This window comes from Diachasmimorpha longicaudata, chromosome 8 (genome assembly GCF_034640455.1).
Source record: "Diachasmimorpha longicaudata isolate KC_UGA_2023 chromosome 8, iyDiaLong2, whole genome shotgun sequence".
In the NCBI taxonomy this organism is placed as follows: Eukaryota; Metazoa; Arthropoda; class Insecta; order Hymenoptera; family Braconidae; genus Diachasmimorpha; species Diachasmimorpha longicaudata.
The window spans coordinates 8173010-8187779 of NC_087232.1; the positions used below are offsets into that span (position 1 = coordinate 8173010).

Sequence of the window (14770 nt, forward strand, 5' to 3'; positions counted from 1 at the left end):
CGAAGGCGAGGGGCAATTTGTCCCGGTCATTTGGCCAGTCCGTCGGGACTCCCTGACTGTAATCCAATCACTAGCCACACTCCCACCTCACCCCCAGCTCTTTCTTTTGCCAATGACCGTGGAGAAAATTCCGGGGAACGTCTACTCGTACGAAGATCTCTACTACTTGTCAATATCCTCGACGAGAGCCTCATCGCTTCTTTACAATAATAGTCATTTACAATTGTTGTGTACAAGGATTCATTACCGATTAAAAAAATTCATACTCGAATGATGGTTTAACAATGAATTGGAAAAAAAAAAAATATTGGTAAACAAATTTGAGATTATTTTTTTTTCTACTTCAATTTGAATGTCATATTTGAACCAATGATAAATTTACACAAGCTTTCACTTCAATGTTAGAATAAATCTTCATAAATTAAATGAAAACCAGAATTTTTGCCAATTATAGGAGAAATTAAAAATTCAACGTTAAAAAGTATCCAAATGCAATTTTTATTGAATTGTTTTTATTATTCCCTAGTGTCATTTTTTATTTTTATTAGAATGATCATGTACTTACATCTGCTTCATCCCTCTGACTCCATCCGTTCTTTATCCATACGTGTAAAGGTATCGTAACCCCCAGTCCATATCCACACCATCTCTTTCTCATCGTCGCAATTTGTATTCGGTTCAGTCTTTCCTTTTGGGTGGTTCCCCCCCGTCGGTTACCAGCACCCACCGACTGTTTCTCTTCGCTCCGAAACCCCATCACACACTAGCGCATCAAACTCTCGTACACTCTCGTCATCGAGAGACTCGCATGTACCTCGTTCCGAGTAATCCCGGCCCAAGTGACAATCTGACAATTCCTGTTGACCGGGGTGATTGTCCCGCCCCGACGAATTATTTTTATTGAATGTCGTCCTTCGGTCTCTTCTACTTTGATTGGAGAAGAAGTAATTGGGGTAATTGAAAGTATGGCTTAGAATATTAATGAAATAATGGAGACAATATCTAATCGATATACCCAATTCTGGTATTTTATTGTTTTATGATACTTTTTCGTAGTAATCAATAAACTTGAAAATTTACCAATAAATAATTTTACTTTTCATTTAATCCTGTCTACAATGGCCTTAGTGACGAAATAGAAGGATAATAAAAAGTGTTATTCCATCCAATTTTTCAAAATACCATTTGAATTTTCATATAATACTTAAAAAATTGGGAGATGGATGATGGTGAAGGGTGCGAGGGATACGTGATCGTGAGACTCTGGGGCGTTTAAACTGGCTTTGTTTCTTCAAAAATCCCTTGTTACAACCACGTTTCTGCCTTTTTATTTTATCGTTTTTGCTCCTTAAAATGACCCAACTCAAATATTTCGCTATTTAAATTTAAGCAAGTGAATAATCGCAGTTTTTATACACGCATATAGCTGATGTAGCTAATAAATTATCAATTTATTTTAAAACAATATTTTTTTTCAATGTTTATGGATTTCCAAATTTAATATTTTCTTAATGAATTTTTCTGTGAGTATGTTCAGTAAATTTGTTTGTCTTGCTTAAACGCACAGAATGAGAGAGAGAGAGAGAGAGAGAGAGAGAGAACCCACTCATTGACACGTTATACAGATATTATAGTCCCTAATAATCCCCCCCTGAATTCATGCAGTTCCGGTACGTATAACACGTATCGTCGTTCTCGCACGGCCGAGAGAACGATGCCGCAATTAACGTTGGTGTGATTTAGAGCTCAGCCGTTATAGGGCAACGTTTTGGTTTGATTTACTGGGTACGTACGCGAAATTAATTTGAATTCGGTGATTTACGAGAAATTTGTTAACTCCGCTCGGCCAACTATGTATCACCATTTTAATATTATCATTTTTCCCGAGGAGAACAATACAATATTGAAATGATTTCCGAATTTCCAGAAATGAAAAAACAACAACTCTTTTTAAAAAGAGCATTAATCGGAAAATTATAAAAGTATTTCATTCTAATAAATTATTCCAAAATTTTCTCAAGTCGACGAGCAAAAAAATATAGACATTCGATTTAAAGTTTCAATTGAGAAGCTTTTCCTAAGTCAAATTGCTTATATCGAGTAGAAGTAAGATATCCCATTGAGATACACACCCAAAGCAGATTGCTGAAATTAATTTCAATTTCAAAATGCGGCAGCGGCTGTGCACGCCTGGTTGATTACGAATGGACCGATAAGACTCGAGTTTGACCGGTAGCTCCTTAAAAGCACAACTCACCTCCTTACTCCCCTTTCGCATGATAGGGAGTCCTTCGCAGTAAGTCTAAGGCTATAGGATACTGGAGAACAAGATTAAGAGAATGAAAAATTTTTGCAATCTCTTAGAAGCAATTTGAAATTTCAAATTCGAAAAAAACTCTCTCCTTGGAATTTAAATGCACATTCATCTCGCAAAGCACTCACCAGAAATATCAGATATCATTAATGAATTTGCTGGACCTGGTGGAGTAGCTGAAAAAAATATTCACGCGCTTTGAGGAGGGTGCGAATAAAGTGCAAATTTACCCATTATTATTATTATTATTATTATTATTATTGCATAAGGATAATCCGATGAAATGATGTTGGGAAAAATACTGAAAAACATTTTCCAAAGATATTGAAAAATCTTCACATTCATCACTTTTTCTGTATGAAAAAAATAAAAATAAAATAGTATAAATTAACTTAGTGACAGGCGTAAATTGCTTGCAAACTAGTACAATATGAGCCAGTACCTACTCCTGTTGTCTGTTTATTCAGAGTGACTTTTCTCTCGGCTTTTTCTCGTTCCTTTATCGGCGGTAGATTGAACGGAAAAGAAGATTGACGTCTTGGTGAGTTAGAAACATACGTCTGCCGGGGATGTAGTTGCACGTCTCTGTTATGGAGATTGGTTTTGCCGGACGAATACAGAAGTATGTGCGTTATAAAAGTGTAAATGTTATTATCGCAAAGATACTACGTACCGAAGAAAATGTAAAAATTAGTGTCGATGTGTAAGAAAATATTAAAAAAAAAACATTTTATTCACTGTAACTTGTCACTCTAAAAAGTGGGTAATTATCACTTTCAACATTTTTATGTGCGAAAGTAATGACTCAAAAATGCAAGAGATACGGTCACTGACCAAGGAATAATATAACTCCATTGAAAAACGGCTGACTCGACGCTAAATCCTTCGGTGTTGAACTCGTGTCTCTTGTAACGACTAAATAAAAGGCACATCTGCAGTAATATTATCAGAATTATGAATAATCAAGCATTCAAAGTACTGTCAAAAAATCACTCTTGAAATTTTTAATGAATAGAAATTTTTTTTTGTATTTTAAGTTGCTGTAAAAAAAAAATTGAAAATTGTTATTATTTTACCTAGTAAATTAGCAGGATACATTTGACCTCTCTCTCTCTCTCTCTCTCTCCATTCATTGATTATTTTAGAATTTAGCAACCTTTATTATACAATTATGTTACGCCAATATTCAATAATTTTCAAATAATTTTTTATTTTTATCTATCGCAAAACAACTTGTTTGTTAAAGATATGAAAACAAGAATGAGTGAAACTTTTACTTATATTCCCGTTATTTATTCGATAATTCAGGAATTTAATTGCGAGTTTGTGATATGAGAGAATTATTTTCCCTATGTGAAACGATATTTATTCATGATTCATAATTCGAGGGATTGAAAAAGCGCATGAGAATCAGTTGATACGACCGATTCATTGAGATGTGCTACACGAGAAGTGGAATAGACATAGGGGTTGGGTTCACGGGGGAGAAGTTTATGGGGGCATCGAATATATTTCCTGATTGAGCGGACTAATCCTCGCTAAGGAGTATTACAGTCAAGTATATTCGTATGTATGAAGCCAGCGAAGGACTCTCTTATTCCAAATACGATATTCCGTTTTATCGAATATTTTCATTACTATTTTTCCCTCTTCTGAAATGATTTCTCAATCCCGGCAATCATTCATGCGATATTTCATACTGTAAATATTCATTAAAAGTGTGTGTATGTATAATTTTTGATGGAGTGCAGATATTTTTCCGCATACCGAATACTTGTACTAGATTTTTTCAGAAAATTTTTTTCCGTGGATTAATTAATTAATTATTATTTTTCATTTAGGGGGGTACCCACGCTCTTCTTTTACAACAAAAATATTGTGACCCACGCAAGGACCTAAGGATTTTTCGTACACGGCATGGGCGGATCGACTCTCGATCTTTTAATCGTAACTTGCGGCAGGCAATCCGGCAATGCACGCCAAATCTATTTTTATTGTCCCCGAGATAGCATGGCTCCTTTCACCGTATTTATTGCTAGAGGGAAACGAACAAAAAAAAAAAGAAAAAGAGAGGGAATGGGGAGACGGTGATATCGACTCCCTTTGACTACATGTTTTATACACAGTTTTTTCATTTCACGGATTCGATTGTTTATAAGAATGAAAAATGATAAATTTACAAAATCACACCATTAATGTTTTATGATTATCAAATCACGAACTTGATGGCTAATCTTTTTTTCCCCACAGATTTTACACTAACTAGACGATTTTAGCTGAAGTCGATGAATAATATTTGCTTGCTTCATTTATCAGCGTACAATAGGAAAATAATTGATCACAGATTAACAACAAGCGTTAATACTCCATGATTTTCATCGCTACAATATAGAATATTCGATAAAGCATGTGCAGTGGAGTCTGGAGCATACACCGAAGAATGAATATTCAAGAGTAAACACTGGTTAATGCTTCTGTGAGTTACTGGGATCGTTTGGTAAAACTGAGAGAATGCACACAGATGAGGGGGATACGTAAAAGGGTTGCACACGAATTTTCATGGAGTGCCTCCAGTACGTTTCTAACGTTGTCGTCTACCCCAAGCACACGTACGCACACATATAAATATTAAGTACACAGCCGGTGAGCCAGCCCCCCCTCTACATATACCGCTAGCCCTTGCCTGGCCTGAATTTTCATAGTTCAGTTGTTTACGATATTACATCTGTAGTATCCGGTCAAAGTGACCAGCGTCCAGCCCGAGGGGCTCTTTTAACCCTACGTACTCTAATCTCATGTGCGCCGGCACGGTGACACCCTCGTTACCCAGATACAGCACGTTGAATGTCCCCTGTGATCATTATAATACGCTACTTGTTTGTCTTTCTGGGGGACGAGGTGTTGCACTTGGATTTTTTTCGGGGAAATGAGAATTAAAAATTCATTCTGAGAGTCGAGAGGAATTTTTTGTTTAAAAATCAACAATATTGACCTGGACAAGTGAAAAAGAAATTCCTCAATTCATTTCAATTTACAATGCCAACTATGAGTTATATTACGAATGTACTTACGAAAATTATCCCTTTTTATCTTCACTTCCCGGATCAAATGGAGAAGAAATTGTATAATTCCTTACTTTTCAATGGCGGTGGTCTAAAATTAAAGACAAATTTTTTAAACAGTTTACTATCAAGTTGAATTTTCAAATAGTGTTTGGGGTGAGACTGACACTTCATGTCCTCAGCTATTTATTTGATTTTTTTTCCAAAGATGTGAATATTCGAGGCACGCCGTGGATTTCACGGTTAATTTCGCGCCCATTCACCATTGAATATTCTTCGATTCTTCAGAGGAATATGCGGGTGGTGAATTGGTCGCGCTTGCAAGGAGGACGTGTGATAAAATTGGAAAAATTTTTCTTCCAACCTTACGAACGTTTGAAAACGTACGCTCGGATAGAGGATTGAGACCAATGGAATTAATAACTTCATTATCAAGTGAATTTCAAGAAATCCTAGGCCATATGTTTTCTCAGAGGACTCAACATTTCAATAATTATATGGTTTATCAGGGGAAGCTATAAATCCACAGTGTCCATCCATGTTCCATCCCCCTTGCAGCCACCCCTGAAAGTTCTGGCCAGCGTTGTACGCAATGGGGTGGACCTGGTGATATATGTCTTTCCTATAACAGCTAGAATCAAAACAGTATGTAAGTTGGAATCGAGGGGGACAAGAACGTTTTTGTTTCCCAAATCGTCTTATTCAAGGCATCGAGCGATAGTGGATAATATTGAGATTGAGCAAGTATATCTCTTCAGATTTTTCTCAGTTGCACTGATAATTAGCTCACATGCTAGATAACTTGACTTGAAAAATCCAGAAAATATTTCACAAATTACAAAATAAACCCATTATCCACTTGTTTTCATGATGAATATCAAAAAATATCACTCACACTTATCGTTCAAAGCGTGACGTTATTGTAAGACGAATCTCCTGCCGGGATCGGTGGCAATTTGCTCACCCCTATTCACCTCCACCCCCTAACCCAAATGGAAGACCAGCCATGAGGGTATTTTTGAGCGCTGAATTGTTCAAAAGCATAACCGTTCTTTTTTTTTTTTTTTTTCTCCGTTACCCAAGTTATATCGTCAGAAAAGACGGAGGTTATAGATATGAAGAGTTTCTTAGGGATTTGTATGAGCCCTATACGGCATCTGTATCATAGGGGTTAGAACAGCTTTTTTTTCCCAAGACTTTCGGGAATACACACCCGGATCTCTTCACTGGGCTCATTGGATTCCGAGAGGATGAGGAGGGGGGGGGGAAGGGGATGAGCAGTCTAACAGGACCTGATGCCGTCTGCTTGCCACATTTCGCGGCACATTGAACCCCCATGGACTTTAAAATACTTTACCCCAAAGTCAATCTGACCCTATCAATCGCACTTACAGATACTTTGACGTTGGTGGGTTATGGTCCCAGCGCTTTTCATTCATTGAGTTATGATTCAAGGAGGAAAGGGGCAAGTTTCTATTTTGATTCATGGGAAAATTTATGTGAAATAAATTAATTCGAGGGAGGATTTTCCATTGAACAGGCAGAAGGGAAGTCAATTGGTTTTATTTGGGATATTTAGAATCATGTCAATGATATTACCTTAAGGAAATCATCTTTTTTTACACCCTGGCAAAAATATTTATCTGTTTTCTCTCATTATATTGAGTTTATTTGACTCTTGACATTTAAAGTAAATTAAATAATACACAACACCGACTAAAGTCAATTTAATAGCAGTTAACAAATCGTTGGGGATGAACGGATGGATGTGGAAGGGTTAAAGGGATTTAGCGGTTTGCAGTAGGGGTTGTCAGATCGGCATATAATACATTGTTACGCCCTTCTACTGATTCGGTAACCGCGTGCGTGCCCCCCCATGCGACTCCTTCACCGACTCATGCTGATGAGAATCAGTGCACCAGTGAATTACCATGTAATTAAAATTAACCCAATAGAGATCGTTCAAATGCGCACAAACTAGCGTTCAAAATCCCGAAATAAATTTTCATCAAATTCATTTCAGAGTTGACAACTCGTCCGGAAAGATTTGTATTTTGAAAAATGTATAAAATATGTCCCATATACATTTAAAATTTTCATTATAAATTTTGGAGAAAATCTGAATTTTACTCCAAATCATAGATTATATATAATTATTGTAATTATTATGGATTATAGATATATTTTTTTGCATAAATTTTTGAAGAGAGATATCTTTCAATCTGAATGAAAGTGTCAAATGAAATTTCTGAGGAGAACATGACTCTCGACTTTTTTTCGGTGGTGAAGGGAGCGATTGAATATTAGGGCGATAGTGTACGATGTATATAATATACTTGAGTTGGGTGAATTGAGTGACGCGGTTATTCGGATATTAAACTTTGAAGATGCCGGCACTATGCGCGCTACTGACTCAGCAAGTGTCATTGAATAGCCTTTCAAGGATATTGATAGAGTCTTGAACGCAAATTAACCGACTTGTCTCGACATTCGACTATCATTTTTCCACATCTTTTTTACGTTTAATTGGTTTCGAACATTTCCTATTTGCCGCAACACTTGATTTTAAAAACGACGAATCAATTTAGTAGGAAATTTTTCATGAAAAACAATTGATAAGGTCACCGTCGGTCTGTTATAGGATTGGAAAATCCACTGACGATGTATTTTCACAAACATCCAACTACACCGCTCGGAAATTGCTATCTTAATTAGTTTCTTGAATTTAGGAATACAAAAAATGTGACAAGGTCTGACTTTTTAACGTATTATGAAGTTACTGTAGATATACATACATATAAGGGGTAACTACGTTGTTGCATATTCGAAATTTTGATAAGTAGTGCATAGATAATAGTGCTATGTATGTATTTAAGACCTAGTTGTAACGGTTTTTTTTACTTAGTACGTCTTCACAAATTGAGGAGAAAAAAACAATTGTTCCATAAAATGACTACATTTTATAGTTTTTTCTTACTTCTGGTAATGGTGGCTGCCACTTCAGGTATCTCAGGATATTTTTATGTGCCAATTGATGAATAGCTTCACATAAATAAAAATGTTCTAATCGTATTATTTAATTAAATAATTATTGGGAAACAAAGATGGAACTCGAAATGTCAAATAATTTAAAGTGCCGCCGACCATTTCCAATTCAATTCATCATGAATTATTCAAAATTTGGATTTTTCACACATCTCTAAGAGAACATTCAAATAATGATACTATCAATTTATTGGTCATTTAATGATCATATTTATTGGTGATAATCAATTTTTACATTCCAGCTACGAATTGTTTTCTCGGTAACTTCGGTTGTGCCGTTCACTGCATCTTTCGAGGATATTGGTATGGTGGGCAATGCTCCGGAGAGCTTTGTTATTGCAATTAATTATACCGGCTTGACAGATGATTATACAACTATTCGATGATTTTGTAAATTTATTAACATTATCATTTCATAATAATTAGCACAAAAAACATATTGTCTCCCATACGTGATTTTTATCATTTATTGAATACATATAACATACCTTTGTACCTATAAACGAGAATTGAAATGAGATATACAATAAGAACAAGAATTAATAAAATAATATAATATATGCCTACTAGAATCATGTCAAACAGCATAATCGTCAAATAAAGGTAAAAATAAATTGACAAGTTTTTAAAACATTACTTTAATAATAACAATGAATCGTGTTACATTATTAAATGATATAGTTCAGAATATGTACATTATTGATATAATACAGTTTTTCTGGATATCCAAGTAACCTTGTTCATTTTCACCTAAAATAGAAGACATTGAAATTAATTATCAATGAAAATATTTCATTAGTAATTATAACAAGGTGTCGTAAATCTTCAGGGAGACGTAATGAGAGGAATAAAGTAAGAAATTTAAACATGAGGTATATGAGACTAAAAATTATCACAAGGTTTAGGAAAAATTACCTAAAAATTATTACATTTACCATTATCACAAAATTCATTGATTGACACTATGCATTATTGATTAACTGAAGAAGAAAGTAGATTTGAGAACACTATTAAGGTCGAAGCAGCCCTTCGTCGGTAGAGAAGTCAGGGTATGCTTCAATTTTCTCATTGAAAGGTCGAATTCAAGGTCTTTCTTGTGTTCCAGATCACTGCAAATAAATAAAGTAATTTAAAAAATAGTAGATTATGTATTGAGGTGATAAAGGTATCATTCCACGAACGTGGCTTTATAATTCGAGCTGACGGTGAGAATTATAATTACACGAGTTGCATCATTTTTTACTTTTATTCCCATACACTATATATTATTTTATATTATTGGGCCCGAAAACCGCGATTTATCCGAGGGAGGCGAAATTAGAATCGCGGTTCATCAGGCCTAGTGATATAACATTACATTACTCATGCGTAGAAATAATGTGTAGTAATATGACGTACTCATGATGTGTCCCGATGTAATGTTTGACGAAGAAGTCGGACAGATTTTCGAGGATCGGCTGTGAATGGAGAGAGACAAATTGCTCTCGGCAGATTTTATTCATTATTTCCACAGTACATGGATGAGTCCAGTAACAATCGTGCACTGAGACGAATGTTATCCCTTCGTATTCGCAATGTAAACTCGTCAACATCATATGACAGGAATCCAAGGAGTGGACAAAGTTCGGTGCAAAGGCATTTTTTTGTTTTGTCGTGTTTGGTTTTCTAAAGAAAAACATAAATATTATCAATTATGTCGTTATTTCCAGTAAATTGTAAAGTAGAAAATTTCAAATTGCTTGAAATTCCTTAAAATTGACAAAAAACTTGTCGACTTTCTTCAAACCATGAAAAATTTTCTATGCTTTTAATAAATCATGCTGAATATCAAGACCGCTTCGAAAAATGCTTCCTTCCCTCGTATTGGATATTACGCAGAACCATATCAACATAAAAAACAATTCGCTAATGTTAAAGAGATAATAAATCTAAAACAAATAATCCAATAGGAGTGACTTACTCATAAACGTCCACAGCAATTTCCTTGAGACCATCCTTACTCGGATTGATCTTACTGTACGGCTGCACCACTGGAAGTCCCAGTGGGGTTACCCACTCAATATTCTTGCCCTTCATGGTCGATATGACTTTAGCGCAGTCAGTAAACCAGTCCTGAATCTGTCTAGCACTATCAAACATAGATCTCAAGCTCTCAAAAGTTTTTTGCGCAAGATACAAACTAGCGCTCCAGACGAATTCTTGAGGAAATCCTTCGAGATCCTTCAACTGTCTGGCAATTTGCAACCTCGCCCCAAACTTTGTCACCCCATAGACAGTAGTCATTACGGTCTGTTTAATGACCTTCCTCGTGACAAAGCCATCGAGCACTTGTGCCACTTCAACCCCATTACTGGCATCTGTCTTCCTGATGTCGTCCACCATCGCAGCAACACTGGAGTAAACATCTTGAGGAGCCCGACTTGGATGTAGATTAACACTCTCAGCTCCAGGCTTATCCCTTCCAAGAGCTGCATAATGCTGCAGACCATTACAGCTGCCGTCCTGATGAATTGGGAACCTGCAAATGTACTCCTCAGGGTTGGGAGACTTTAAAGCATTGGATATCTCTATGCAGGCAGCTAGGGTCTGCCAGGGCTCATCGGATGTCGTCCACCACATCTCCCCGTCCATGGGCCTCTCAGCGCTGTCCAAAATCTTATCGAGGATTTCATTGGCGTACTTTATCCTCTCGCTGATGGGCTCCCTCTTTTTGAACCCTGTGAGGTTAATGCAGTGAATCTTGAGCCAGTCAAGACCATTTGGACCCAGTGGCTTACCCAAAGCAAATACTAGCATAGATCTAGCAAGGTCAGAGCCCAGATGGTTTAAATGTGGAGGCACTGGGTAGACTCTCCCCCTGAAGTCCATATTATGTGGTAGCCAAAACGTTCTCTTCCTGAAATGATTGGCTAACGATAACCTGTACAGAGCATCGCACCAGAGGGAGTACATTTCCCCCTTTCTCCTCCTGATGTCCATCCTGGCCTTATAAATATTCTTTCTCTCGCTTTCACTACAGTCAGGCGTAAGTAAAGGTGCAGGAGCTAGAACTGACGGTGGCTGTGGTACATTAAGCCTCTCCGATCCTCCATTCCTGAAGATCTTGATGGCTAGATCTAGGATAGTAGTGTTTACTGTCCAGGGAATGGAACCTAGCTGATTGAGACAGTCTAATGACGGCCACAGTTGACGTTTCGGGATTGCTTCCAAACGCTTCCACTGTTCCATGGCATACATGGGAATTCTAACGACATCACTTCGCAGTAAGAGATATCCACCATTGTTCACTGATGACCAGGGTTTTGGAGGGCACTCCGAGGGTACGAGGGCTGTGTCAAATTTCAGTGTTTCTGGTTGGGACTCCCTGTAGATTTTCGAGAGGATTGGATGAGGTTTTATTTCCTCGACAAGATATTTCTGATTGTTGTTTCTGAATAATGTGTAGAAAGCCGGGAGGAAGTGCTTGGTTTTGCTGCATGGTCTCACCGTACTTACGTCCAGCTTGATATCCTTGAGAATTATTTGATACAGGAATTTTCCCACTGCGATTTGGAGGTTTACAGGCCATCCAATGCACGCCAGTTCCAGTTTTAAGTCTCTTGACACTTCTGATGTTATTCTTTGCCAAGCTGTTCTGCTGTTAACACCATCTACTCTTTCTACGTACCACTGACTATACTTGGAATAGACCTTGTTCATGCCCTCCAGGTAGCCGTTGTCCTTGCTCTCCCGGATTTCGTATTTATCGTTTATGTACTTTCCGAGATTCTTGCACAGATATGAGAAAGAGGGACTAAAGGTTTCGGAACCATCTGCTAGGCGCCAGATTTCTCGGAGGATGGCTTTCACGTATTCTTCCTTATCGAGAACACAGAGGCAGGGGTAGAGGACCATTGCGTTCGGTATTGGCTGATGCTCGCGACTTTTCAGTGCCTTTAGGTCGCGATCAAAGGCTGCTGATGCTGTTCTCTTCCATTCTTCTTCTAATTCCATTATCAAGGATTTGTAATAGGGAACTATTGATTTTGAATTGTCAAATTTTTCGATACTTTTTACCTCTACGGAACCGTCCATCTCGTTTTTTATCTATAATGATTGAGGTAATCAATGTCAATGGAATCTGAGTTAGATGGAAATTTTTTTTATTTAAAAAAAATATCGCAAATCTATCAATCAAAATTCAGAAATGTAATATTTGATAGAATATCACTAACCTGCTGTGCATATCTCTTTGTGAGATCATTCCTGGAGAGAACATTCTCAGCCGGACTTTCCCCTTTTCCCCCATCTGGCCTGATCCTGTTCAATAGCTGACAATCGTAAGACTCATCTTCCACCTCAGCTTTAGGTTGAAACACCGGGTTCAATATTTGAATTCCCTTTAGCACATTAAAGTACTGATCCTTCCTTAGCTGTGAGTGTTGCATGACGTCATCAAAGCTGATATTATCCTCTTTCATTTGCTCATGGGTGTCTATCAAAATTCTCAATGCCTCTTTTGTCTGATCAAGCCTCCCCACGCTCTCGAAGATAGCAGCATATGTCTTGGCGGTTGGCTTCAGCTGGTCCACTTTAATTATTTTGAGGAACTCCTGGATCTTTTTAAGATTCCCCGAGGATGCATAGGCTTGCAGTAGGATGTTACAGAGGCTAATGTCAGCCACCTTCGGACATTTAAATTTGTTGGTACGTTTGCGGTAATGCATTATAGTGTGATAGGCCCTCCCTATCATTCCAGTGCTCACGCAAACCCTCAGGTAAGCGTTAAGAGTCCTCACGAGACTCTCCCTCTTCGCCTGGTCATGAACTTCCTTTAGCCTAACAATTTCAGCAACATCTGGCTTTTTTTTCTTCATGGATTTTTTAGAGGATTGGATGAGCTTCGGGGGGTCTGGCTCCTCTTCCAACGCTTGCTGAGCCTGATCCTCTGGAATTGAATTCAGCAAGGATCGACTTTTTATTATCGAAGCTGTGTCTGACGTCCCGGAGATTTCGGAAGTTTCCAGATCGTCCAGCACTGTCATTCCTAGCTTGTGAGTGTCGGCGTGCATCCGCAGAGAATCCTCGATTAGAGAGGATCCCTGTAGGTCCAGCAGCTTCTGAGTAGCCTCGTTATTGCTGTCCGTTGTTATTTTTGCGTTTGAAATGTTCAGTAAATTTGTGCGTTTCATTCTGTGGAGTTTGTCTAGCGTTATGTCCGGCTGTCTTATCAATTGAGACAAATGGGACGCGTTTAATGTTCGGACGGCTGCTCGACGATTGCTTGTAAGGCTGTCGGTGACTAGAGGCACAATGATGAGGTAATTTTATAATGTTAATTAAAATAAAAATAAATAATTCCCAAAAACAAGATATTTAAAGCTGAGCTGTAGTGCAGAATATATAGCTAATTAAATTCCATTTAATTTAAATGTTAATTTTAATGGATGGGAGCGAATTGTGAAAATGATAATTACCTTCTAATAGCTCGGCATATCTCTTCGGCTTGCGCTTTAGTTTTTTTACCATTGGTAATATTGCTGTATTGATTGTTGTTGTCTGGTGTCGAACTTGGGAAAACTTCGGATCTATTTAGGTTTATAAAAATAAAGCTTGAATTTGTCATGAATTGCTTATGTTAAAATAAAAAAGTAGAAGTGTATAAGATGTAATGGCAGTATTTTGTTCCATATGAAAAATGGAATTGATAAACAAAACTGCCAATATAAAATATATCAACAATACTGACCATGATAAAAATAAACATTGATAACTGTATTGACACTGTCCGCCTATTTATTCCTTACATAACCACCCCACTGACATTTTTAAATCCGTAGTTATTCAGATTTACGTCAATATTAAATAATAGTCATGCAACAAAAAACAATAACTCACTCCTTGGGACTTTGCAGTGATGCACATGACAAAATGAGCACAGTTTCTCACCCGGCTCCGTGTAAATATGCAGAGGACCAGTGTAAGCATTTTTGATAGATACTCTCTGGGCTTTTATGAGACGATACATAATTATTCGATTTAATGACAAGTACTTGGAGAATTAAAAAACTTGGAGATTATTTAGAGACAATGGTTGAAGAGAGCCGCATGAAGTGGCCATTGCTCTATCATGATCATTCATTCGCATTGCACACATTTTTTTATTGGTTATCCGGATACTTTTGGAAGCTTCTCAACGGACGACGAGAAGTTGAGAGTTTCCGGTTCATAATCTTTGATATTATGGAAAGAATTTCTGATCCCTCATTGGACAACGCGGACCAATCAAGCATGAGCTAAAGCACTTCTTCAAGCCAACCAAAAGCTGCCACACGAGAGAACCAAATGCAATCAAAAGAGACAATCCATG

General features: G+C 37.4%; 1 protein-coding gene and 1 long non-coding RNA gene across 4 annotated transcripts; one reads left to right on the forward strand and one right to left on the reverse strand.

Moving 5' to 3' along the window:
- Positions 1 to 8208: 8208 nt before the first annotated feature.
- LOC135165511 (uncharacterized) lies at positions 8209 to 8870 on the forward strand. The gene is made up of 2 exons (XR_010299521.1): positions 8209 to 8380; positions 8664 to 8870. It is a non-coding gene; the product is annotated as an uncharacterized LOC135165511 (long non-coding RNA).
- Positions 8871 to 9043: 173 nt separating this feature from the next.
- Positions 9044 to 14591, reverse strand: Polrmt (RNA polymerase mitochondrial). 3 transcript variants are annotated; one of them, XR_010299520.1, is made up of 7 exons: positions 14299 to 14591; positions 13878 to 13988; positions 12636 to 13702; positions 10382 to 12507; positions 9820 to 10086; positions 9337 to 9530; positions 9044 to 9171 (listed from the first exon to the last, which is right to left on the reverse strand). XR_010299520.1 is itself a non-coding variant. In XM_064126865.1 (7 exons), exons 1-6 carry the CDS (start codon positions 14426 to 14428, stop codon positions 9398 to 9400), a joined length of 3834 nt encoding a protein of 1277 aa, XP_063982935.1. In that variant the 5' UTR covers positions 14429 to 14591; the 3' UTR covers positions 9044 to 9171; positions 9357 to 9397. The 3 variants fall into 3 exon arrangements, 2 of the variants coding, with proteins under 2 accessions (XP_063982935.1, XP_063982936.1); XM_064126865.1 differs by having other exon boundaries at positions 9357 to 9530; XM_064126866.1 differs by lacking the exon at positions 14299 to 14591 and adding an exon at positions 14150 to 14285 and having other exon boundaries at positions 9357 to 9530.
- Between the last annotated feature and the right edge of the window lie 179 nt (positions 14592 to 14770).

Excerpts from the sequence above, each read along its gene's own strand:
- Polrmt (XM_064126865.1), bottom strand. The coding sequence starts at position 14,428 with ATGTATCGTCTCATAAAAGCCCAGAGAGTATCTATCAAAAATGCTTAC. Across the intron at positions 13,989-14,298 it reads TCACTGCAAAGTCCCAAGGA|ATCCGAAGTTTTCCCAAGTT; the intron begins GTGAGTTATTGT and ends AAACCTAAATAG. Across the intron at positions 9,531-9,819 it reads TACATCGGGACACATCATGA|TGATCTGGAACACAAGAAAG; the intron begins GTACGTCATATT and ends ATTTATTTGCAG.